The 25,767-nt window shown below is 40.6% G+C and overlaps 1 protein-coding gene across 3 annotated transcripts in view; it reads left to right on the forward strand.

Moving 5' to 3' along the window:
• Positions 1-25,767, forward strand: part of sik3 (SIK family kinase 3) — a 49,402-nt gene that overhangs the window by 13,114 nt on the left and 10,521 nt on the right. Inside the window, exons 2-19 of one of the 3 annotated variants that reach the window (XM_084717105.1) lie at positions 3,759-3,875; positions 4,534-4,597; positions 5,508-5,669; positions 5,867-5,991; positions 6,429-6,552; positions 7,809-7,927; positions 8,337-8,447; positions 8,559-8,696; positions 9,596-9,676; positions 10,286-10,395; positions 11,454-11,610; positions 11,760-11,909; positions 12,002-12,075; positions 13,147-13,281; positions 14,326-14,467; positions 18,169-18,288; positions 24,534-24,592; positions 24,775-24,884. In XM_084717105.1, the coding sequence (XP_084573231.1) occupies positions 3,759-3,875; positions 4,534-4,597; positions 5,508-5,669; positions 5,867-5,991; positions 6,429-6,552; positions 7,809-7,927; positions 8,337-8,447; positions 8,559-8,696; positions 9,596-9,676; positions 10,286-10,395; positions 11,454-11,610; positions 11,760-11,909; positions 12,002-12,075; positions 13,147-13,281; positions 14,326-14,467; positions 18,169-18,288; positions 24,534-24,592; positions 24,775-24,884 (2,098 nt within the window). The remainder of the gene's footprint in view (positions 1-3,758; positions 3,876-4,533; positions 4,598-5,507; positions 5,670-5,866; positions 5,992-6,428; positions 6,553-7,808; positions 7,928-8,336; positions 8,448-8,558; positions 8,697-9,595; positions 9,677-10,285; positions 10,396-11,453; positions 11,611-11,759; positions 11,910-12,001; positions 12,076-13,146; positions 13,282-14,325; positions 14,468-18,168; positions 18,289-24,533; positions 24,593-24,774; positions 24,885-25,767) is intronic. The other 2 variants (XM_084717106.1, XM_084717107.1) reach the window with 2 other exon arrangements.

Consider the following 25,767-nt stretch of genomic DNA (forward strand, 5'->3'; position numbering starts at 1 on the left):
CATAGACACATTCCAATCGTATACATACATACATGCATACGTACATACATACATACATACATACATACATACATGACAAGAGTTGATTTTATTCAATAATAGTATTTTTGTTGGTATTTAGTGTCTGTGTATATCACTTTGTTAAGATTTTGTAGCAATGTCTCAGTACAGCTTTGGTAAACTGACACTGGTCTTTGCAAAGGGGTACATTTAGGGGAAACACAAGGTATTGGTATTTAAAGTTTTTTAACAATCACAAACCCTTGCTTCAACACAGGTTCCTAAAGGTACTTTTTGTTACTAATTTTTAAAAATCCATTTAAACAAAAAAGAATACATTCTGATACAATTACACATTTTGAAGGAAGAAGCTGTTCAAAGTTCTGGGAGCAGCTGGAGAAACTATTTTTACTGTGCATATTTTACTCAACCTAGATAACTGGGCTAAAATAAATAAATTGATGCAATATTTGTGCAGTATTGTACTTGGAGATGCACCTATTCCAATTTTCTTGATTGATTCTAATTTTTGAAGGGTCTGACTTGCCAGTTCCAGGTTTGTCCAATTCTGATTTTCAGTCTTTCTAAGAACTATAATAGATGGCATTCACAAACATTTTTGCAGTTTTTTTGTACAATTAAAATGGATGTTCATAGTAAAACACTGACTATTAAATAATGTGCAGTGTTTCCTCAAGGATTTTTTTCGGCAGTGGGGGCAGGCGTTCTGTTTCTCTTCTTAGAGAAATATTTCAATAAACTCATCTGAAAAATGCAGTCAGTTGTTACATAATGGTGTGTAGATATTAACTACTATCAATTAGTTTACTCACATTAGCGACACTGAGTTGGCACCGGGCCAAATTAACTTAAACTACCGATAAGTTACGTAACGTTAGCTGGTCATCAACATATTGTGAACGTCTGTTTAACTTGTAAAATCTATGTCGAGTTATCTCAAGCTAATAACTTAGGTCTACCTCTTCTCCGGCCGGTAATTCGCTGCTTTATTGTTTATTTGTAATTCGAGAATTCGCTCCTCTGACTCTGCCCTGTCGCTTAGGTGCTTGACGTGCTTGACGGCCGCGCCCCCCAAACAACGCTAGCATCATGCAAATGAGCACACGCAAGTATATTTCCATACTGAGCAAGATAGTTATCTGCAGTTTACCTTAGTGCTCGCAAGTACCCGACAGGAGTCTGTTTTGAAGGTGGAGAGATGCGGCGGTGGTGTATTTACGTCAACAATAAAAAAAAAAAAATAAATAAATAAATAAATTTGAAGGAGTGGAGGCTAGGATTTAGGAGTGGCGGGCCGCTGAATGTGAGGAAACACTGATGAGCTTTTTCTCCAAACGTGCTCCAGATTACAGCCAGGCCTTATTATATTAATATTATGTACTAGAGGGAGTACGTTCTCGTGAGATTTCACAGAATCTCATGAGATATGGTTGCACGTGATCTTATGTGGAAGCAGTTGTAAACAAACTGGAGTCTGATGGGGTGCAACTGATTGCTGTAGTAAACCTTTGCAGTGAGAAAAACAGAGGCAGAAGTTAAATGGGTCTGGATGAGAAAATGTTTGCGGAGACGCATTGACACAGGTTGTTTATTCTTCAGCCAGAACAGAAGGTGAGATTTTACCTGTCAGTCTGTGAACAGCAGTCCGGTGCTGGCTAACATTAGCCTGAAGAGCTAGAAAGTTTACTACTGTTTGGAGCTTCCATCAGAGGGGATAATGAGGTGAATAGACTCACTAACAAGTAGGGTAGCTGCACTGGCTAGCTAACAAGTAACACAAAGTAAGTTATCTACAAAGATAAGTAGCTGGCAAACAAAAACAGTGATTCCCACCTCTGGACTGGATCTAGTGTTTTTCCTGCATACCTTCTATAACATGTAAAGGTGGACAGCCAACCATAGCATTAATTGATGTTGGTACAAGCTTGTTCATACTTATTTGCACACTGATGATGATGAGATTTGCTCAGAAAGGTATCGAAATTTGGTACCAAATGAGATGGTATCTGTCAGTACTCGATAGGACCAAAGCCCTTCTTTGGTGCTGAAGTTTGGTATCGAGCCCAAGGAAGACATGAATTCTACCAATATGCATGTTTTCCACAATTGTCCAATGCCCTTGAAGGGGGGATACACAAAGGCACACACTGATTTGGATTAATGCCACTGTTAGTTGTGGTACTGTACTCTCTCAGGAGGCCCCTCTTTGCTCTGCCTCACTTCCCCTTCCTGTCTGTAACAGGAAGTCAGCCTTGTCGGGCTTAACAGGGCCTCATCTTCTTCATTTCTGTTATTAGGAAAAAGAGAGTTTGTGATGGCACTCAACAAAATTACGACGGTTGAGGTGCTTTGTGTGTGTTAATGCAGGATGCATGCTTTTCATTTTTTCACACACACTCAGACCTTACTCTCTCATCTATTTTTGGAAGACGCTGTGTTTTGGGACGGCCCCATTAGCTTCGCTTGATTAAGTCATTAAAGTCGTCTACCCATTCCTAAGTGGCGGAGTAAAGCTCCCGTCACACACCATCACCGTCCACATGGCTGGAGCCATTGTTGAGGGCTCAGCAGTTACGCAAGAGTCATGCTCACAGTTGGAGGTCATGACGTAGGTCAGGTTTCCCAAACAAGCTGGAATCCAGAGAAAGCCCAGTGTTTGACAACACTGTGTTTGGCTGTTCAACACCTTAAGAAAGCACAGTAACTCCTTGCAGTGTAGTGTTTTTGTTTAAGAGACAGGCCACCTCAAATTCAAAAATACATATTTTGTACTCTTACCTGTAGTGTGACACATCTATCTACATAGTTTAGGAGATATCGGCCAGAGACATGTCTGCCCTCTCTCTATTCTCTTTTTACAAACACCAACCATATCACCACACAGAAGGAAGAGTGCAAGAGTGCATCTACTCATGGACAAGAGGCTTGTGTGACAGTGTGGCACGTAAACATGAAAGGCATCCTCCTCAGATGAGCTGTAACTTCTCATCCATGAGTAGTTGCACACTTCCATCTGTGTGATAATATGATTGTTGTTTGTGGTTTGGTACAAAGAAAATACTTTCTATATGAAACTGCTCACAGCAAGGTCTGTGGAATGTTATCTTAAGTAAATGGGTTGTGATTTATGGAAAGAGACGTTGTTGAATTTTTCCAATGTATTTTTGTGGCACTTTGAGCATGAGTCGACTTCCATCTAGGTTATACTGGAGAGAAGGCAAACCTCTCTGCGACCATTATCTTCAAAATTCAGCAACTCACACCAAAATAATCCAAATAGATAAATAGCACTACAAGTAAAAGGGAAAATATGTATTTGTGATTTAAAGGTGAACTGTCCCTTTTAATGCATTAGAGCTGTCAGGTAGAGCCTGACTCAACACCCTCCACATAGCTTCTTTGCTGGTTATTTTCTTGGCACTTTGCTCTTGTATGATTGTTGTGTCATCAATATTGCAAGGGCACTGGGCCATGCCCTGTAATTGTTGCCTGTAATTTAAGTGTCAGCTAAATACCATCAATGTGGATATATTGTCTGTAAACAGTAGCTGGTAAACATATTGCATTGTTTAAGATAAATTCTCTCGTGTTTTCTCTCCTCACTCTGGTGCTCTCCTCCCTGTCTACCATACCCCCTGCTTCCTCCTTAATCTCACCCTCTCTCTTTGCCACTTCACCTTCTCTCATCATCCATCCTTATCTCTCCCTTCATTCCTTCCTTGTCTCTCTGTCTCAAGGTGGCTATAAAAATAGTGGATAAGACCCAGCTGGACGACGAGAACCTGAAAAAGATCTTCAGAGAGGTGCAAATCATGAAGTTGCTGAAGCACCCCCACATCATCCGCCTCTACCAGGTACATGCTCGCTTCTCACCCACAGAGCCGATAACACACACTGCTCACATCTTTACACCTGAGACCCATGGCCCAATAGGGCAAGGACAAATAAAATGTGTGTTGGTCTAGCAGGATGTCTTTTTACCTTCCATTGTTTTTTGGTTAATTGTACCAAGGTTTTGAAGAGGGTAGGCATTGTTTGATATTAAAAAATATTATTTTTTTTATCCACACTGTCTAATTTTTATCCAGGGGTAATAAACATTTCTTTTTTATATTCATGGTTCTATGTTCGGGTGGCTGCCCAGTGCAATCACAGAACCTCTCTCTGGTTAAACTCAGTGATAGAAGTTACCCCTAACCCCAGCTGTATGGGGATTGTAACACCCAAGCAACTTTTACAGCATCTTGTCTGAGACAGCCCCCAGCAGATTAAACATTTTCTGAAGACTTTGCCACAGAGCCTAATGTTGAAACCTTCATACATAGGTACATACATACATTGAACACTACACTGACTAGATGGCAGTTTTTGTTCTATTTAAATCTTGCTGTTTTTTATGCCAAACAATGCTTACTCATTCTGTTGTGTAACGGATGAACCGCCCATCACTAGATGTTGCCCTGTCAGAGGGTCTATAGGTCCTGATTATTATCATTCATTTATCTTTTTTAGGTGATGGAGACAGAGAGGATGATCTATCTGGTAACAGAATATGCTAGCGGTGGCGAGATATTCGGTAAGGGAGTCACCCACTGTTACCTTGATGTAGATTGTCTTTATCATTGCCTAACCCCTCTGCTTTACAGTTTGTGTTTTAAAATGATTGGTGTCTAACTTTAATGAATTGTTTGATTTTGTCAGTCATGATTGGGTCGTTTGCATTGCGTATTCATCCTTGAACACAGCTAGGTGTAATGATTTCCAGCCATTTAGAACCCTTTGTGTTTTGTGCTACATGTTTATAAAGTTGTAATGCCTCTCTTAAACTCTGAGACATGTCCAATACCCTATGTTACATTTTTCTGTTTTCTAAAGGACTGAAAAAATCGCTTTTGGTATCCTTCTTGATGATCTTGACACTCACAGAAATCTCCACTGCATATAAAATTAGGTGCTTTCTAAACAGCCTGTGCAAAATTTCCTGGATGTTGCAGCTGTAGTCAGGAGCAGAACAGTAATCCTACAACTGGAGAGAAGACGGGCTAAAGAAAAATAAAATGTCTGTAGCAGAGAGCTAAGAGCTAGTTCCTTGAAGTAGATCATCATCCATTGTTTGGGAGTATTTGGATTTAGGGCAAATGATGTTGGAGCAAGAACAAATCATACTGTTTTTATATTGTGTTTTTAATATATGTGTTATGAATAAGGGCCATTCTTATTTTGATGTACAGATTTATACATTACTAGGAATGTAGCACAACATGGAAGTGAAAGCGGTGCTCTGTTTATTTAAATTTAGGTCTGTTTATTAAATGCGTGTCCCTAAAATCAATGAATAATTGTGATCTCAATATTGATCAAGATAATTGTGATTATCATATTGGCCATAATTGTGTGTCTTTAATTGCTGTTCATTCAAAGCAACCAATACCATAAACCAGTACACTGAGTAACATAAATACTTAAACTGTACTGTGTGTGCACAGACCACTTGGTGGCCCATGGTCGAATGGCAGAAAAGGACGCCAGGAAGAAGTTCAAGCAGATTGTCGCAGCAGTCCATTTCTGTCATTGTCGCAACATTGTCCACAGAGACCTGAAGGCTGAGAATCTGCTGCTGGACCACAACCTCAATATCAAAATTGCAGGTCTGTGTATGTGTGGGTGATTTCACTTAAGAATGCATGGGTGGGAAACTTAATATAGTGGTTTTGGGCTGTCTTGGTGAGTGGGCATAGGCAAGTGTCAACATGTGCGTTCTGAACATTTTCCTGAGTTGACTGAATTCACTCTGTAAAGCACGATGATTAAATTGAATAACCTTGTCCATGGTCCCTCCTGTCAGATTTTGGCTTCAGTAACCTGTTTTCTCGAGGCCAACTGTTGAAGACATGGTGTGGCAGTCCTCCCTATGCTGCACCAGAACTCTTTGAGGGAAAGGAATATGATGGACCTAAAGTAGATATATGGGTGAGTAGACTTTTAGGTATGAATGCAGGCCCTGTTGGGCTGCATCACAGGGGTGTAGCTAACTGCCTTGAACTTTCCAGGAAGTCAAATACAAAAAAAGAATCCTGAGTCAATGAGACGCCTTGACAGGTTTTTTCCTTAAAATATACACTGCCTGGCCAAAAAAAAGTCACATACTCATACTATTGCATTGGACCGCCTTTAGCTTTGATTATGGCATGCATTCGCCATGGCATCATTTCGATAAGCTTATGCAATGTCACAAGATTTATTTCTGTCCAGAGGTGCATTAATTTTTTGCCAAGATCTTGTATTGATGATGGGAGAGTCAGACTGCTGCGTGAAGTATGAGAAATTAAAAACTGAAATCATTGTTTAAGCCCTATTTAGAAATTATGCACTCACAGTTTGCTTTCTGCTGTCTTTTCTCTGTGTAGAGCTTAGGTGTGGTGTTATATGTGTTGGTGTGCGGCGCCCTGCCTTTTGATGGCAGCACTCTACAAAATTTGCGGGCACGTGTCCTCAGTGGCAAGTTCCGCATCCCCTTCTTCATGTCCACAGGTAGGAGTTCAGTCAGCACCTACTCTTTCCAGTGTCTCTTTACTTCCCCTGCCAGTACAAATTCTGAAGAGCTATTTAACAACTAACTACTACTAACAGTGTTCAGTGTCAAGTACTTACCACTGTTAACTTGAAAGGTAGCTATTAGAGGTGTCCTATTAGAGTTTTCTGGTTAACAAACAAAATTTCTATTTTAATTTCACTGTTCCTCACCAAAACTCCCCATGTATATCCTTGAGGTCTATGAAATAAGTTGTGTACTTTTCCTCCCTCATAGAGCAATTGCAAAGTCGATTTTGCATCACGCAGCATTTATATCCATGTTTGCTTGATAGCAGTCTTCTTCTTCACTGCCGTTGTTAGAGCATTGCTATTTTAGTTAGTGCTGTTTACTGCCACAAACTGTTGATCAGCCCAATAGCGTGACACAGATGACATAATGTGAATTATCCTGCTTGTATATGTACTAAGTATGCCTTTGTTTACGACACAAAGAACAGTACCTTTAACAGTGGCTTTGGTCAGCTTGAATTTATGTTGGTTACATTTGATTCCAAAACTGACAAACTTTGGCATGAAAAATCACCTAAGCCACTCCTTCAACATACTGAGTAAACGCATACAGTGGAGATTATCTTATCGTATTTTAGATTAGCTTCTTTGCTGCTAATCTCACATACTACTTAATCTATCAGCCTAAAATGTTACATGCTCTGTTATTGAGGCCGGAAGTGATCAACACTACATAGTTAAGAATATGGCTTACCTAATCTGTTGCAGGCCACATTTTGGCATCTTAAATCAGAGCATCTACTACACCCGATATGTTATGGTCCACTTAAGTCTCACAGGATACAAGATGAAAAAATCCCAGCCATCTTGACTGTACCTCATTGGCTGCTGCTATATGTCGACACAGTGTCAGTACGGTCACCATATCGGAGCGTTCAGGGTCCAGTAGTAAATAAATGAGAGTAGCAGACCTCACTACAAACTGACAGTAACTCAGACTTATATAAAACATTTATTAAAAACTTTGCAAATCTCCACTGATTGCATCTGCCAGTTGTGGTGACATTGCAGTAGATGCTTCATCATCTGTTGCCTAGTGGAGATCTGCACTCTACTGAGAGCACTCTTCTACTCTATGGATGTTTTCCAAGCAGTCATGCTGCTTTAATATCTTTTTATGTGTTATATTTCAAGAGGTGTTCTTTCATGTGAGTGCACCTGTGTTGTTTGTGTGCTTATTGCAGACTGTGAGTACTTGATCAGACACATGTTAGTGCTGGAGCCCAGTAGACGGTTGACCATGGAGCAGATCTGTAAGAACAAGTGGATGAGACAAGGAGACCCGGACCCAGACTTCGACAGGGTGAGACCCCATGAGTAAAACTTAGCAGACGGTATCTTGACTCAGGGAAGGGTCATAAGTAAAGCATAACCTGCCCAATTTTCCGCCTGGGTGTCAGGAAATTGTCTACCTCCTATGCTGTCTACAGTATGCCTTTTGGCAACTGTTGGTAAGAATTTGATGAGTTTAGTGATCTCTTGATAGCCTTAGTGTTTGTCATCATGGCAAAGATGACTCAGCTGCAGGGGCTACTGTGTGTTTAAATTAATAAATTGAAAATGTATTAACAGCAGTTCACACAGTTGGGATCCAGGCTTCTTCGATATTTCTCACAGTTGTATATTAGTACCTTCCAGTACAGAAAGTTTGACATATCGCACTGTCTAACAGTTTGCTATCAACACCCCACCCCATCTTTTCTCCCTTCCAGTTGATAGCAGAGTGTGAACAGGTGAAGACAGAGAGAGAGACAGAGCTCATCATTGAGCAGGTGCTGATAGCCATGTCTGAGATGGGCCTGGACCGAGAGCGTACACTGCAGGTTGGACACAAACACCTAGCTGACTTGCACTGATGTATTAAAATTCCAGAAGTTCTGTTTTGTCAAATGTCAGCTCATGCACTCATTTCTGTCTTGCTTTTTTCTGTTTAGTCCCTACAAACAGATGCATATGATCACTACAGTGCCATCTACAGTCTGCTGGCTGACCGCCTCAAGAAACACAAGACCCTGCCTGTTGTTGCCCCGCCTACACCACGCTCCATTAGCTATCCTCTTAATGCTGTACAGGTAATTCATTGTCAGTTGGTGTTGGAAAGATGTGATGCCTAAATGCATCAATTTCTGACACTGTTAGAGGGTATTTTGGAGAGCTGGGGCTACTGTGCCAATTTTTTTTATAGCTGTAATCAAAGTTTTTTGAGCCAGTTGGTCACAACTTGATTTGAATGCATCCTGTATTTTTATACATGTACCTGTTTCTACTATCAATTGATGAAATGTGTAAATCAATTCTTATGGGCAGGGCTGGGTACCAAACTCTTATACTTTTGTGGTACTGACTGAACCGCTTTGATATCATCAAGTATTGAAAAATGCCTTGTCATTCAATACAGAATGTTCATACCTAAGGAGGACGTTTATGTTTTTATATAGCCCAGTACTGTACAGATATTCCATCAAATTCTTATTTTTAGTCCAGTTCTCGTGGTTGAGTCAAGTGTCCTGAGTAAAAACAGTTTTTCCAGCTGCTCACAGGTCTGTGTGCTGTAATATAATTTTCTTTTTGTTGAATTGGATTTGGTATAGAAAAAAGTATTGATCAGGAACCACTATCAAAACCAAGGTATCTGGATTGGTATCGAAAATACTTTAACAGTACCCAGCCCCACTTATTGGATGTGATGTTGTGATATCAAGAACGTCTTCGTTGACACAACTGGTTGATCAGTATAACCTATAGTGGCCATTGTGCCTGTCAACTTAATGGAGTTGTTTGGCTTCAACCCACATCTGTCAATCCCACAGCACTAAGGAGATTGTTAGAAAATTAGTGCAATCCTCACATGACCTGTCTGTGTGTGTGTGTGTGTGTGTGTGTGTGTGTGTGTGTGTGTGTGTGTGTGTGCGTGTGCGTGTGTGTGTGTTTGTGTGCGCGCGTGCGTGTGTGTGTTTGTGTACGTGCCCAGCAGACGGATCCGCAGGGTAATCCCGTTAGCATGACTGTTCCCCATGTCCAGCTCATCAACCCAGAGAACCAGATTGTTGAGGTGAGTTGACCTGGTTGCGTCAGTCTGACAGTGGGTGGCCAGCAGTAATGATAAGCAATGTGATAAGCAAACTTTGCCCATGCAGGATATTTTTTTTTGTTTGACTGGTAAAAATTGTTGTTATTCCTTTACAGGAGTGCCTTAACCTAGCAAGGAATTGCTACAACACTTCTTTGTAGTTTATGTCAGTCAACATAACAGCATCCGGTCTTAGTATTTTTAATGATGTGCACATTTGTAGTCTTTGGCTGCCTGTCCAGTATTTACGGTTTACTACTGCAGTTTACTACTGTCAGCGTAGCCAGAGATCCATCTCATGGACTACGATCAGGCACACATCATCACACATACGTGCACACACACTCGAAACATAACTCATACAGCCTCAAAGCTGACTCACAAATGCTGTGAAACACAAGAATGTGTCAGATCACTGCATTGCAGTAGGGATTTTAATAGAAGACCTGAACTTTGAAGCTTGTATATTAGAACTGAAATACATTTAAAATATATATTATGTACACAAACGCCAGCATGCAACACAATAATAGTAAAGGGCTTTACTAATGACCTTTTGTGTGTGTGTGTGTGCGTGTGTTTGTTGTTTAGCCGGATGGCAGCATGGCACTGGACAGTGATGAAGGGGAGGAGCCATCTCCAGAGGCCATGGCTCGCTACCTTTCAATGAGGCGGCACACTGTGGGGGTACCAGACCAAAGGTAACACACAAACACACTCCTCAACCTACCATTAGTGATAAACAGGGAAGCAATCCAGAAAATAAGGGGTAACAAGGAGGAAGGAAAAATTAAAATTCCTTTATAGTAGTGGCTGAATCATTTAAAATGCCAAAATGTGTTGATCAAATAAGGTCAGGGCTTGAATGAAGTTGGTGTTCCCACTCACTTTTTGGAGAGCCTGGATCCTGTTTGTCCTGTTTTTTTCCTGCCTTTCCCAAATCATCATCATCTACAATTGAGTATGCAAAGCAACCAATTATCTCTTTTTCAACTATCAGTGATGTTTGTGTTAATTCTACAGAAACCCAAGAAATTACTTAACTCTATAACTGTTAAATGACAAGTGACAGCTGTTTCTTAAGTCTTGTTTGTACAAATAAATCACCTCTGTACTTTTCTTAAAACCATAACTCAGCAGCAATCATTTCCTTGCATTTTTATTTCACTGGTATGCTTTATTACTGACTTGGTAATGTAATGTAATAACATGTAATTCATTCATATTATTAAATTTTTGGGCAGAAGGCAGTTCTTAAAAGATAGTGGATCCTGAACAAGTCATGTTGTGGTGCCAATTTTAAAACATATTTTCTCTTTGCTAGCTTTTCATAGTGTATCAAATCATCAGCAGGAGATCACAAATAGAAAGTGTTTATTGGTGGGCACATTTACTCAGGGATAGAGGAGTGTGGGTTAACCAGTAATAATAATAATAATAATAATAATAATTTTATTTATATAGCACTTTTCAAGCTTACGCACAAAGTGCTTTCCATATTAAAAGATTTACAGAATAAAAGGGAAAACATTTAAAAACGCATTTAGAGCAGATAAATACAACATATTTTCTTAAAAACAATAAAACAATAAAACATTAATCATAGTAGGCCATTCTATAGAAGTGAGATTTAAGAAGTCGCTTGAAAGCTTCCGTGGAGTCTGCTGATCTCACATTAAGGGGAAGACAGTACATGAGCTAGGATGTAGCATATACATGTAGTGACTCCTCTGTCTTGTTCTCCCTCCTCCCACCACAGGACAGAGATGCAGGAAGACCTCCAGAAATTGCCACCAGGTTTCCCTCGTGGTGCAGTGCCACAGCCCACCTTCCCCCCTCTGGCCCCCACAATGGGCCAAATGCACACTCTCATGCCCACGCAGAGCTTGCAGCCCACGCAGCAGCTAGAGTACAAGGTACAGTCACTTTTGATATAGTGTGGGGGTCTTTCAGTTGGCATTAGAGTGCCTCTGGAAGACATCTGTAGCACCCTGCATGTGGAGGATCTATGAACTTTGTTGATTTTCCCTTCCAATCTGACTTTGTATGTTTGCTGATCCTACAGGAGCAATCCTTGCTGCAGCCACCTACCCTGCAGCTGCTCAATGGCATGGGGCCTCTTGGTCGAAGAGCTTCCGATGGTGGGGCCAATATTCAACTACATGCTCAGCTTCTCAAGAGGCCCAGGGGGCCATCGCCGCTTGTTGCCAGCCCGGTGAGAAACTGGCTGTCTGTATGTGTAGATTGTATATATTCTCCCCTCATTTAAACTATAGTGTTCACTGGTAAACTCTTTGCCTCTCTTAGCACCCTATCCCTGCGGTAGCACCCGTGGATGAAGAGGGTTCTGACGGAGAGCCAGACCAAGAGGCAGTACAGAGGTAACCCACGATGACAGGTTTTGGTGAAGAGCTTTACTGTGCAGAGGTGCTGTCTGAACTTGGTACTCTGGAGGGCCCCATAACCTGTGACCACTAGTTCATGGGTGCAGTGTTGAAATAAGGATAGGTAGTTTAACATTTTGTAATTTTTATTTTCAGTGAGAATAACATTTATTCTGCTGTACCTTGCTGTATAGATCAGCATCACTGCCTTCTATTTAAACAAACCTTTCACATGCTTGAAATACATCAGAACAGTGACATGCTTTCTTTTGTTTTCTACTTAACTGATAACAAAAGAAGGCAAGGAAACTGTGTTTATACAACAGATACTAGAACCATTCAGTTGAGGTTGATAGACATGTTTATGTAAGAATTTACTATCCAAAATAAGAGCTTTGGGGTTAGGGTTAGAAGGGGTTGATAGTGTTGTGGTATTGGATTCAAAAGTCCAGGTTAGGGTTTCCCGGCCGTTCCTCTTCAGACAGCACCTTCTGTAAACTTCGCTGGTGTCCTGGGTTGCTGGGAGTGAGTGCCTTTAGTTAGGCTGCTCTGCTTTTTCCCACGGGAGGTGGCCACTCTGCTGTGGTGCTTACCCCATCTCTTTTCCTTTCTCCATCGCGCAAGTGCCTTCTGCCATAGTTCCAAACTGAATCTGCCACGAAATCCAGCCCTCCTACCTCTCAAACTCTTTGGCCAACAGCTTCTTTATCTTTCCTATTTCAGCAAGTGCCAAATTATTCTCTGGACTTTTTCACCCTTTCTCACACAGCTTTGCTAACTCTGAAGCTTGCAAAAACCAGTGATAAAAAAGGAAGCAACCAGTCCAATCCATAAATTGGAAGCTGCAGGGTTGTGGGATACCCATAAGCTATAACATCCATCTGTGGTGCGATTTTATTGATGTTTTTCTGATTGGCTAAGATGATATGAATGATGGCACCCATTGGCAGAGGTGGGAAGGGGCGGGTCTTTCCCCCGTCTCCATTAGCCAATGAGGACAGAGAGCTGACCAGCGCTGCTTCCTGTCTTCCACCCTCACCCCCGTCCTCCCCCCTCCCTGCGGCCCAGGTACCTGGCGAACCGCTCCAAGCGGCACACGACGCACGCGCTCACGAGCACATCGCATGGCGAGCCCTCGGCAGAGTCACAGCGGCCCCAGGGCCCCCGCCAGAGGGGTTGCTGGGCCCCCGACACACACACCCGGTGAGGGGACACGCCCGCTCTGAGCTGTATATGCACAAACACACACACACACACTCTCACATTAAATGGGCATATTAAGCCACATTCTTACACACAAACACACTCACTCACTTGCACACACAGCTGATCAAACACACACACACATTGTTGATGATGTACTCGCACCAGGTGAAGGCTGTGCGCCTTCCAAACATGAAGTATATTTTTTGGCAATAGTGATGTTGGAGATGGAGGGTGTGGCACATGACAAACTTACCTCCACATCACCAGTAAACCAAGACTCAAAATAACTGTCTTACCCACAAACCTGGAAAGACCAGGTATGTGAAAGGTTCACCCAAAAGATTTAGCTGATTGTTCTTGTATGAGCAGTGCCTCAAAGCTAAATTATGTGTGTGAATTTTCTTTCCAATAGTGGTCATATTTTTGTGTTTAGGTGTTGTCCATGTAGTGATTCTAGTTGTTGTTCCCCATAAGTATCATCTTAAGCTCAGTTCAGAAAGCCTGTTGAGATTCTTGGAGAATTCTGTGGAGATTCTTCATTGTGGAGTTTTGTGTTTCGATGCACTATGAGGCATAACCTGTTATCTAAGATGTGGCTTAGTATAGATAGATTTGTGTCTGTTCTGTTGAGCTACAGTGGATTTGTAAAACTAGCAGCTGTATATTTTTGAATACTTTTAAATATTTGTCTTCTAAAATGTTTATGTCTCATTGACTTCAGCTGTTAATGAGATGCAGTCAATGTGTCAAGGGTTTAAAAGTGATGTTAAGATACAGTCTTTGTGCAGCTATAAAAATATTAGGACCAGCTTCCAAACACTCATAGTTAATATTTTTTCCCAATAAACTGTATCCTCCTCTGTCATGATTGACAGGATGGATGGAATCATTTTAAAGAACAGCAACTGGATTCGTTTGACTGATTATGTATGTGTCAATGTGTCTGTGTTATCTGTCATGTTGTGTCTTTCTGTGTGTGGGTGTGCGTGTGTGTATTTGTGCACACACGTTTGTGTCTGCTCCCTGTGGTCCCCTCCACAGATCCAGTTATAAAGACTGTAACACACTTCATCTCCCCATGGAGCGCTTCTCACCTGTCAGACGGTTCTCTGACGGCGCCGCCACCATCCAGGCCTTCAAGGCTCATCTAGAGAACAGCAGCCTCATTAAGCAACTCAAACAGGTACATCATTCTATTAAATATGTAGGGATATCATCTGCCTATTGTCTTTCTTGCCTAGTTTTATGAAAATATATATTTAGTTCTTTTTGTCTTTCTGTGGGAGAAACTAAGCTAATATTTCTGTGGAGGGTCGATAGTTTTATTGATCAATACCAAACAATTACTTCACCAGGTGCTGAGATTTCAGAAATTTTCCTCTGGTCTATACTCTGCTTTGTGTCAACCGTTCATAGAAGGAGGACTGGAGGGGCTTGCAAACAGTGATGCAACACATTTGGCTCTCAGGCAAAATGTGCAGAAATAGTGATACATTGCAGCTAGACTGATGCAATTTTGAATCTTGTAGGAATACAAACCAAGATCCCTGGCACTGCAAGTCTACTTTATGAGCTACAGCAAAGACAGTGATGCAGCAGTCAACATAGGAGCAGTCACTCACTGTATGCAGACTACTGTGATGCCTGCTGCATTGGCTTACAATTGCATCCTCTCCCCTATCGTACTGGCTCCCATTTCAGTGCATAATATAAACAGTTGAGCTCCACTAAGAAGCTAATGGTGAAAAACTGGCCTCGTCATGTTTAAGGGGTAACTTTGGTATTTTTTAACCTGGACTCTATATCCCCATGTTTTTGTGTCTAAGTGACTAATGGGCACAACAATTTTTCAAAAGTGGTCCAGTATTGGAGAAAGAGCACAGCAGCCAGCTGAAGCTCGCCAGAAACGTGTGGCTTTATCTTTCCCCCGTTCCAGCTATCACCAACTCTGGCTTGGTCAAAATAAACCCATATTTCACCGAGGTGGATGTTAAATATTCCGGCTGTACAAACTATTTCTCTCCTCTGTTTCTCTGATGTGTGACCTCCCTCTTTTTCCTCTCCAGATATTTTCACACTGAATGTGACAAATAAATGATTTATTTTGATCAAACCAGAGTTGATGATTGTTAGAGCAAAGTAAAGACAATTCGGGGCATTTTGATGAGTTTTATTTTGCTTGTCAAGTTTGAACAAAGATTACAATGTTAGAATTTCACTTTTGGAAAGGGAGTCTGGTTAGTGTCCAAGAGCAACAGCTTTTTCTGATTAAACAAAACATATCTGAAAAGGCACTGCTCTGTAACAGTCCTTTCCATGATGTTGTCAGACACTGTATTTGCAGCTTGGATTGCATGTAACCCCCAGAGGTATGTGAAGTGAGGTAGAGGGTATGTGGAAAAAAATTAGTTGCAAAAAACAGACTCTCTCAGTGCCTCCTCAAGCACATCCTCCTCATTAACCTAAAAGCGGATTTTATATATTGGCTGTTTATATAAAGGGGGTTTACAAAGATGATTAAAAAAATCATGTATAGCTGGATGGTGTATCAGTATATCTGATACAACTGTAAACAATTTGGGAAAGACCCATCATAACAATTTGGGCCTGTCAGTGTCAAAAACAAGCACTTTTAATGGACTTACTTTGGCGGTATGCACTTTCTCAGAGGTTATGTCGTAGCTCGATTTATCTTCTGCTGGCTGCAGTGTTTGCCCTCAGTACTGGATGAATTTCAAAATTGTTGTCTCCATTAGTCACAAAATATATTGGAAAACAGGGTCCAGGTTGAAAAATACCAAAGTTACCTCTTGTTTTGTCCTCATCAATTCTGATTAGTTCCTGGTTTTGAAATAACCACCTCTTTTTCTACCTTTTTCTATTTTATTAGCATTTAGTCCACTGATTTCTGGCTGGTGTATTTTTTAAAAAGAACTACAGTGTTAAGTTGTGTAAGCTTAGAGCCATTATTCAACCCTGATGAACTGCATTTGCCCCTGGAGCTCAAATCAGGCCTTCAGGAGCATCTGACATCCTGGAATCAGAGCTAAGGTCTTATCCTGTGAGCAGCATGGTAATTGCGTGCTAAGACTAGAATAGGAGGTTAACAAAGTGAGAAGTGAAACAGGGTGACAGCATCACAGGAGAAAAGCTTGTTTGTGACCAACAAAGCTATAAGAGACGCCCATTACTCATTCTGCAGAAGAGTTGATGTATATTCATAAACCTAAACGCAGACAGCTTTCTAAGTGCAAAATGAAATGGAGGAATTGGTTTTTCCCATAGTGTCTGCAACACTATGACCCAAACAGGATTTTGCCTTCAAGTACAGGAAACATCAAAAAATGGTCAAAGTGAATGTGTTTACATCATGATGGTGGGGATGAATGCAGGTCCAGATACTGCTTCACTAATCTTAATCCTGCTTTTTTGCTATTAGCAGCCAAGTGATTTCCAAAGTGTGAACTAGGTGTTTCAGTCTGGACATTGCCATTAAGCAAATGACAGAATTTAGACTTAGTGTAATCTTGACACGCAACATACAGTATTACTTAAGGCAAGTTCAAACTGAGTCGTTCACCTGAGCTGCTTCTTGAGACATCACCTCATTCGCAGTGACACTGCAAAGAGATTACCTCACCCAGTTGGAGGCGTAGGTAAGGAGAAGGATAATCATCATGTTCGCAGCGGGTGCTTCATCTTAGGTATGTACTAACGTGCTGGGATTATCATTACTCCCAAGTGCTAAGAGGGTTAATGGATAGAAGGTAGGGTAACTTGCACATGACCTATACACAGGAAAGGACCCCTGAAGATGTTTATTGAAATGTGCAAAAGTGTGCCTGGGCTGGAATAAATGTGGACCCTCTCGACCCCTTTACCATGATTACAGAGCATTTGGACCTGAATAAACAGTTAACACTGATTTGTGTTCACATTTTTTTTTTTATTTTAGCAATGGAACATTTACTTATTTATTTATTTATTTATGCATCTATCCATCCACCCATCCATCAGGCTCAGTGTTATGGGTGGGCCTAACAGGCCTGGGCCCACCCACTCTCTCTCTCATGTTAAAAGTCATTGTAGCTCACCCATCATTCATTAATCAATTCACTCACCAAGTTCGCTCTTGTACAGCCATGCGGAGTATCTACAGTCTGACAGCCATGCTGGATCAAAGCCAGACTGACGGTGGTGACCCGTCTGCAGCTTTTTACTGCGTGCTTCGGTGGGAGTGTTGAACAGGTGTGTTTGGGTGTAGTCGTGGCGATGTAACAGGGGCAGGAGATGGGCAAGTGCTCTGGTCGGGGCTGTGAGAGATGCTCTCATTTTGGCTAACACTGGCCGCAGAGCTACCTGTGCTTCCCGCCTCGCCACATACGGTTTGTTTAAAAAACGCCAATATTTTTGCTTGGCGGGTTGAACAGTTGGGGAACCTCTGGTCGTCCATTTACAACTTTTGTCTGTTTGTTGTTGTTTTTTAACGTAACGGTTGGAAACTCTCTCTCCAGTGTGGGTGATTGTGTCTGTACCGGTGCATCGGTGTGTGCTGTGAGAGAGGAGCGAGGGGGGAGACCCGCCCGTCACAGAGGAGAGGAGAAATGCATTGTAATGAATGTAATGAAACGATAGCAACGCATCTGACTCTGAAATTGCACAAATTAGAGTTAGCTTTATTCATTTGAGAAAAAGAACACATGCTATAGGCCCTTTTAAAATATAAAATAATGAATTTTAAAAAAATCTACAACTTGAATTTCTGTGTGGGGGTCCTGTTGGCAGGGCGGGGGCGCCCTGCCAAATACACTATAGGGGAAACACTGATTGTATAAAATTTTCATGCCGTTTCATCTCTAATGTGTGGTTGTCTGTTTCCACTAGGAGTGTGAGCAGCTCCAGAAAATGTACGCTGCCCAGCAGGATGAGCGATTCCTGGAGCACACCCAGCAACAGCATGTCCTCTACCAGCAAGAGCAACAAATCCTCCACCAGCAAATCCAGGTACTTCAACCTGCCAAATAGCTGTCATAAAGATGTCATTACAGGCCAAATCCATCCATGGTGGTTAGAGAAAACACTGTATTGTTTGTAACACTTAATAATCATTTGTCTGTGTGTTACTTGACCTCTTAAAGCAGGGGTGTCAAACGTATGGCCCGCGGGCCAAAACCGGCCCGCCAAAGGGTCCAGTCCAGCCCGCTGACTCTTAATGTCAAGGGTGGAAGTAACTAATTACAAATACTCAGTTTACTGTAAGTAAGTGATTTTGGGAGGTAATTGTACTTTTCTGAATAGATTTTCAAGTCTGTTACTTTCACTCGTACTTAAGTATTACAAGATGTAAGCTACTTAGTTACTTACTAAGTCGAGTGCAATCTGAGTTCATATCCAAACTTTTCATCTGCATTTTAGTAGCCAATGAGGTGATCTGATCACAAACAGACCGATGAAAACCAGGACGTACAAATGCAAAACAAAACAAAACGCTGCAGCAGCACAGGTTTGGAGTAAGGATGTTAATAATTAATGGATATTTATATTATATTTTGACATTGCTTTGTTTGGCAGAACCATTTGTTGAATAAGGAAAATTCAACTTGGACTTAAAATGATAAAAAAAAAAAAGAAAAATATTGAAAATGAGAAAAAGAAAACATGCTTTATATCTTAAAAATTATTAATGATTACTCAAATGTTAGTATTTTCTACTACTGGTTCAGGAAAAGACAAAATATGGAGAGCTGCTGGTGACATCAACAGTTTTAAGTAACTAATAGTCTGAGTAGTTTTTGAGACAAATACTTTGTACTTTTACTTAAGTATATTTCTAATAAAAGAGAGTAATAGAGTAATATTTAAGCAATGTAGCAGTACTTGTACCTGAGTACAGATTTTTTGTACTCTTTCCACCACAATACACAGAATTTTGTGTTTAACATTATCAATTAGTAAATTGTGCTAAATTTTAACTGTGTTCTCAGTATTTATTTACTGTTAGACCAGTCGACAAGTCTAAATTAAACTTTGCGTTTAATCGACAGGGAAATTAGTGTCCAGGATAGGGCTGAACGATTTTAGGAAAAGATCTAATTGCGATTTTTCTGGCAGATATTGCGATTTCAATTCGATTCACGATTTTTTCTTCAAATCAAGCTTCAGTGCAATATTCACAATGTATAGTAACATTTACAATCATTATTAATTATTCAAACTAGGTATTTGTGAGGGCTTCAAAGAAAAATAACATTAAGAGAAAAACTACTGACTATACTGAAGACAATTCGCACACATCATCACATTAAATCCGTATAAATAAATAAATTAATAAACAAACACACACACACACACACACACACACACACACACTGGTCTGGTCCATTCATTAAGTTCCATATGACGTTCGCCGCATTGTTGGTTATGATGCACGTCAGAGGAGTGTAACTACGAAGCGAGATTAATGGGTTAGCGAGCTATGTTGAGTCTAAATCCAGGGTTTTCAGTGTCACGAAAGTGGCTCTCTTTTAACCTGCTAGATCACCGTGGTAATTTATGCTAAACTCATAACCTGGTCGGCAGCAGGTTATGTTAAGAGTTTCAGATTAAATCGTTAGTAAAATGCGCCGTTCTTTAACTTATAATTGTCCTAACAAGGTTGTTTATGAGCGATATAGCTTTTAAACTGAGGGAAGACATTAAAAATGAAAAGCTGCTGAGCTGTATGTTCGTTATATCACCGAACGAATCCATCTAATGTAAAAATGAAACGGCGGTACAAACGGTATACATCGCGCTGTCATGATGGTAACCTCCATTTGGTGATGCAGAGTCATTTTCCCCGTTTGCTCCAGATCATATTAACACTTTAAATTGACATGGTATATAATCCACACAGTAAAATAATGATGAAGCAACTACAGACACTTTGAATACTTTTTACTGTTATCTGTTTTGTCTTGGTGATATTGCAGCTCAGATCACTGATTAGAAAATTCATCATCATTTATCACAGACAGTCTTAAATCAGTAACACTCATTTTACGTTCGTTTAGCCAAAGACTTCAGTGATCTCCACGTCTTTGTCATCATAGGACAGTGTCAGGCAGACTTTATCATGTTTAAATCTGCTGTATGGAGTTTTATTGTTTAATGTGCAGTTTTCATGTTAGAATAAACCGCAGCATTAAGACCGCATTTAGTCCATCAGTCATTTTCTGACATCATTCTTCTTCTCCTGCTTTATTTGCAGCAACAATGTTGTTTTTTGCCGTAATGTATTTAGTATACTTTCCACAGCTCATAATTATAACAACTTCATCATTTTGACTTAAGTAAGTGGCTCGCGATCGCTTCACTTCATGCGGAAGAAGAGTGAAATGACGCAACAAACGCCCCTTTTATGTGAGCGCACACAGAGTCTGAAGACGAAAGCCTGGATTAAGTAAGTGAGTTGATAACCACCGTCGTGATACCTGTTATCTCTGATTGCAGTTTTAGGCTTTGTCGATCCAGATCATACAAAGAAAGCCTGGCTGTGTTGAGCTTGCTTCGTAGTACAGCCCTCAGGAGCACTGCAAAAAACCGCAGCTTTGGCGATCACGTGATCGCGTTGTCTGAAATCGCAATTTCGATCAGAAAACGATAAATCGTTCAGCCCTAGTCCAGGAACATCCCTAAAGACAAACTGCCAGTGTTGAGCCAGCAGTATGAGAAATGTATGCCTGAAAGTATGCGCACACCTAAGTTTTTGATGAAAAGTGGATCCATTAAAGATAATAATATCACGGTCCTGATGCTAACTTCTATTAGAAGGTTCTACCGTTGTGACGGTAATCGACAGCCAAAAGAGTATTTGAACTGATCAAAATCAGGCTTGTGCATGTGAATGCACAGAACAGTATCCACCAATGAAAATCATTTCTGCTCCATGTGCATAAATGCGGTCCCATGAGCACGGCACTGTGAGGAGCACTCAACCTGCTCATAAAGTTGACTTTCCATAGTTGGGAGGCGGGGATGGAAAAGAGGGTAGCTGTTGATTACATCTGGTGGTAATGCACTTCCTGCTATTTTTTACCAGCAGTTTTAGACTAACAGCTAGTTAATAACTGTAGTTTTAGACCCCTCATGTTCTTTGTCAGCGTGATTTTGTGGTACATAATGGCTTGATTGGCCCTAACCTTTACTTTGAGAAAAGCTGTAGATAAGTGCTCAGAAAAAAAAATCATTTGGTCCAGCACCTACCATTACTGTATACTTGCGTGACTGTGACAGATAACTTTGCTTTCAAAAGTTTCAAAAGCAACAAAGAGCAAAGGACGAACGGCACGCAGAAACTGTACATATGAGAAACACTCATCAAGCTCACAGTGCTGCTTTAGGTAACACGCACGAACAGAAGAACTTTCCTATTGTTGATTCTCACAGAACATTTTGGAAAATGTTTTTTATTGCCATATTTTACATGCTGTTGAATTTAAAAAGGTGCTGTTTAAGCAGGAGAGTCTTTGGTAAAAATTAATAAACAGGAGGTCGGTCGGTTCAACTGGTTGGAGCAGGGGTGTCAAACATACAAAACCAGCCCGCCAGAGGGTCCAATCCGGCCCGTGGGATGACTTTGCAAAGTGTGAAAATTACAGGGAAGACATTAATTTTAGGGTTGAAACGATTCCTAGAGAAATTCGAGTAATTATGCCTCCGCCCGCCAAAGGTGCCGGGCCTGTCCTTCCGTCCGTCCGTCACAGATTTTTGTTTGTGCGATAACTTTTGAACGGGTGGACGGATTTGCACCACATCTTGTGTGCTAACAACATTCTAACAGGTACATGAACTGATTAATTGAGTTTGATATATTTTTGAATAACTATGTTGGATACTATTAAGTAATTAAGGTAATAGCTCTTTCCTTGCAATCTTTTCTCATTAGCTGTATACTGTATCAATAGAGCCATAATTCTCAAAATCCTGGGACACTTGCAAATAGGATTTATAATGAATCAGTGGTTTCAATCAGGTGTAGGGAACACAATAAGTCACAGTTATGAAACTGGTGCAGGCAGAGGCATCAGAATCGACGCTTTAGCGTCGACTTCTACCCATTTTCATCCGTTTACTAAAATCTGTTTAAATCCGAACAACTGTACAGCACACTGTGTTTTACATGTGGGGGTTATTGAAGACCAGAGTATTGATGAGCGCCAAATTTAAATTTTGATGTAATTTATTATCACACGGCTGTAGCATCTCTCCTCTCTGCATCAATGCAGCTCACAAGGAGAGTCTGTGTTTCTCTGTGAGAAACTTTCAGACCTTCTCACAGCAGAGTGAACAGGTGAGGGAGGAGAGGAGGGCAGACTGATCACTAATCAATACCGTCGTCCTCTCGGACTGATTAAAAAAATAAAAATGCCAAAGTTGGTGACAAACCAAACCTGGGTGTCCACACAAATAAAGTCTTTGTGTGAAACACTGCAGAGCGTAACATCTTGCTGTTTACAGACAGTCTGCTGTCTGTAGTTTGACAGAGAGACAGAGAGAGTCGTGTCTAGAAGGGAACCCTAGACCCGCGAAAGATCGCACGAGTTTGATTAGTTTAGTAGAAATGACGAACACAAATCTCGCGAGAGTTGTGCAAATAAAGAGTTACCTTCTAGACGCGACCAAAAAAGGTGCACAGCTCCACAAATAGAAAATCATGTCATGGTGCCGATGTTTTTAATGTGGCGGGTCGCCATAAATAAAACACTATTCACTGAACCACAGAGAGTCACTGAAACACTGATCACTGCTGTGATGGAAAAATACTCAGATTCTTTATTTAAGTAAAAGCACTAATGCCACAATGTAAAAATACCTAGTTACAATTTAAAAATCTTGTATGTTATTGTTTCCATTTTTGAAAAATCAACATTTTTATTGCTGTTGTTGTACTTTAATGGTATTCTAGTCGTTATTTTTTGATGACTAAATACAGACCTGCAAACTCATAAGAGGAGAAAAAGGTGGCATGTTGGTAAACCAGTCCCCTGTCCTCTGTCCCCTGTCCTCCGTCCTCTGTCCCCTGTCCTCTGGGGGTCTGGGAGCGTCCTGCTCCAGACTAAAAATGTGGTGATTTTAACATGTTAACAAAACATTCTGGTGACTGTTTCAGTTAAAAGAGTTAGTTCCATCTTCTGTTTGTGGTTTCTGCAGACCTTTACTTTTACCTTGGTACTTGGGAAAAAAAAAAGAAAGTAAAAACAGCTAAAGTAAATCTACAGTAAAAGTAAAGTTACTTTACTGAGTATTTTTACTTTAGCAATTTATAGTTGTTCATTTAATAGACCTGTCTTATCTTCTCTTTTGTATATTACCATTGCTCTTAAATAAAGCAAAAGTTGGGGCGCCCCTATAGCTCAGTTAGTAGGGGGTGTGTACCTTGTATTGAGTCTGTCAGTCCTCTGCAGCAGCTGCAAGTTCGATTCCCGCCTGCAGCCCATTTGCTGCGTGTCATCTCCTCTCTCTCTCTACCCCCTTTCCTGTCATATCTTCAACTGTCCTATCTCAATAAAGGCAAAAAAGCCCAAAAAATAATCTTCAAATAAATAAATAAATAAAATAAAGCAAAAGTAATATAATAGAAAAAAAATTCAGAGCACTCAATATTTATTATCTGATTACTCCATTAATCAGCAGAATAATCAATAGATTATGCTTTAATTTTACTGGTCCAGCCCACTTGAGATAAAATTGGGCTGTATGTGGCCCCGGAACTAAAATGAGTTTGTTTGTCTTAAAGCATTGCGATCGTACTTGCATTGCTTTGTAAAAGCTTATGGCAACTCTTCATCAGTCTTGTATTATTCAGGCAAGGCAAAGCAAGGTAACTTTATTTATGTAGTACATTTCTACAACAAGGCAATTCAGAGTGCTTTACATAAAACAAATAAAATGTAAAAGAACATGAAGCAGTATAAAAATGACATTTGAACACAATTTAAAAAAAAAAAGTTACATAGGAAATAAAAAATGAGGTTAAACGGGAAAATAAAAGTTACAGTGCAGTTTAAGATACTACGCAAAAGCCTCAGATGTGGTTTAATGAAAGTGCTTTTGATTTGGTTCACTTTTGAAGAATGATTTTTGATTTGTTGCACACTTTTTATTAGCATTTATATAATATCATGCAGCTAGCATCACATAGTCATAAATGCATTAAGAAATCATTATATTGAAGCTTTGAGTCAAACATAATTTCTCTTTACCTGCAGGGTCTGTCTTTAGGCCATGGAGAGAGCCAGCCCAGTCACCTAACCCACCAGCTCCAGAGGTGATTGCACACACATGCACATGCACACGCACACGCACACGCACGCATGCATTACTCATCAGCTATTGAACGGTGAACAATGAACTTGATACTGTGGTGCAGTGCTATCGACTGAAGTGTTACATCATTGTCGTTTCTCTCTCTTCTCTTCTCCTCTCCTACTCTGTCCTGTCCTCCCTCAGGTTGCGTATCCAGCCCTCCAGCCCTCCGCCAACACATCCCAGCAACCACCTCTTCAGACAGCCCAACCAGAGCCCTCCGCCTGGCTCTGCAGGCATAATGCAAGGGCATGGTTAGTAATACCGTTGCAGGGGTGCTTAAATACTTCTTATCTTGTAACTGATGTAGATGCAGTGGCTTTTTTAACTTGGGATTTTAAGAATCTGCTTATAATCTTTGGTTATTCAGAGCTCAGTTTTGACTGTGCAGTCACATCTTAGCCTTAGATCTGCTCTTGATGTTTAGATGACAGTTGATTTATTACATTTTTATTTGTTTTTGAAATATATACTAGACTTCAGGCTTCCTCACTGGCTTTTGTCAAACAGTGACATCTGACATACGCTCATTTTTGGCATTGTATTGTCAGTAATTGCACTACAAGGCATAGTTTATGCAGATGTTTTTTCATATCGACCGGGGCAGCAGGTGAGTAAACATTTCGGTCATCAAGAGCACAATAACTTGTGATTAATTACTATGTTCAGATAACAACTAATTTTATTTACTTATTCTAAAAAGACCATTAATTATGCTGCCTGTCAGGAAAAATAGAAGTTGAAAAGTAGTCATAGACATTCAGTTGGCACCCATCCAAACAAGCTTAAATAGAACAAATAGAACCAAGACCAGCTAAATTACGGAAACTTAAAATAGCGTTTCCCCTTGTTGTTTGTACAATTGTACAAGATGACCACCAGGCCATTGGGCACCTCCGCTAGGCCAAAAAAAGCAGTTTAATTTTTCAAAGTGAAGTGGATCAGAGGGAGACACAGGAGGAGTAGATAACACAAGTTGATGCCAGCTTATCACTCTGATCTAAGTCTGCCCGTTCCCTATTTGTTTCTGCTGTCGTTACCGGTGCAGAAGTTGCTGACAATGTAAGTCACAATATTACTGCTATAATTCATTTAGCACAATAACTCAACTTTCATGGTTGTAACTTAGAAACAGTG

Source organism: Lutjanus erythropterus, chromosome 4 (genome assembly GCF_056507025.1).
Source record: "Lutjanus erythropterus isolate fLutEry1 chromosome 4, fLutEry1.hap2, whole genome shotgun sequence".
In the NCBI taxonomy this organism is placed as follows: Eukaryota; Metazoa; Chordata; class Actinopteri; order Lutjaniformes; family Lutjanidae; genus Lutjanus; species Lutjanus erythropterus.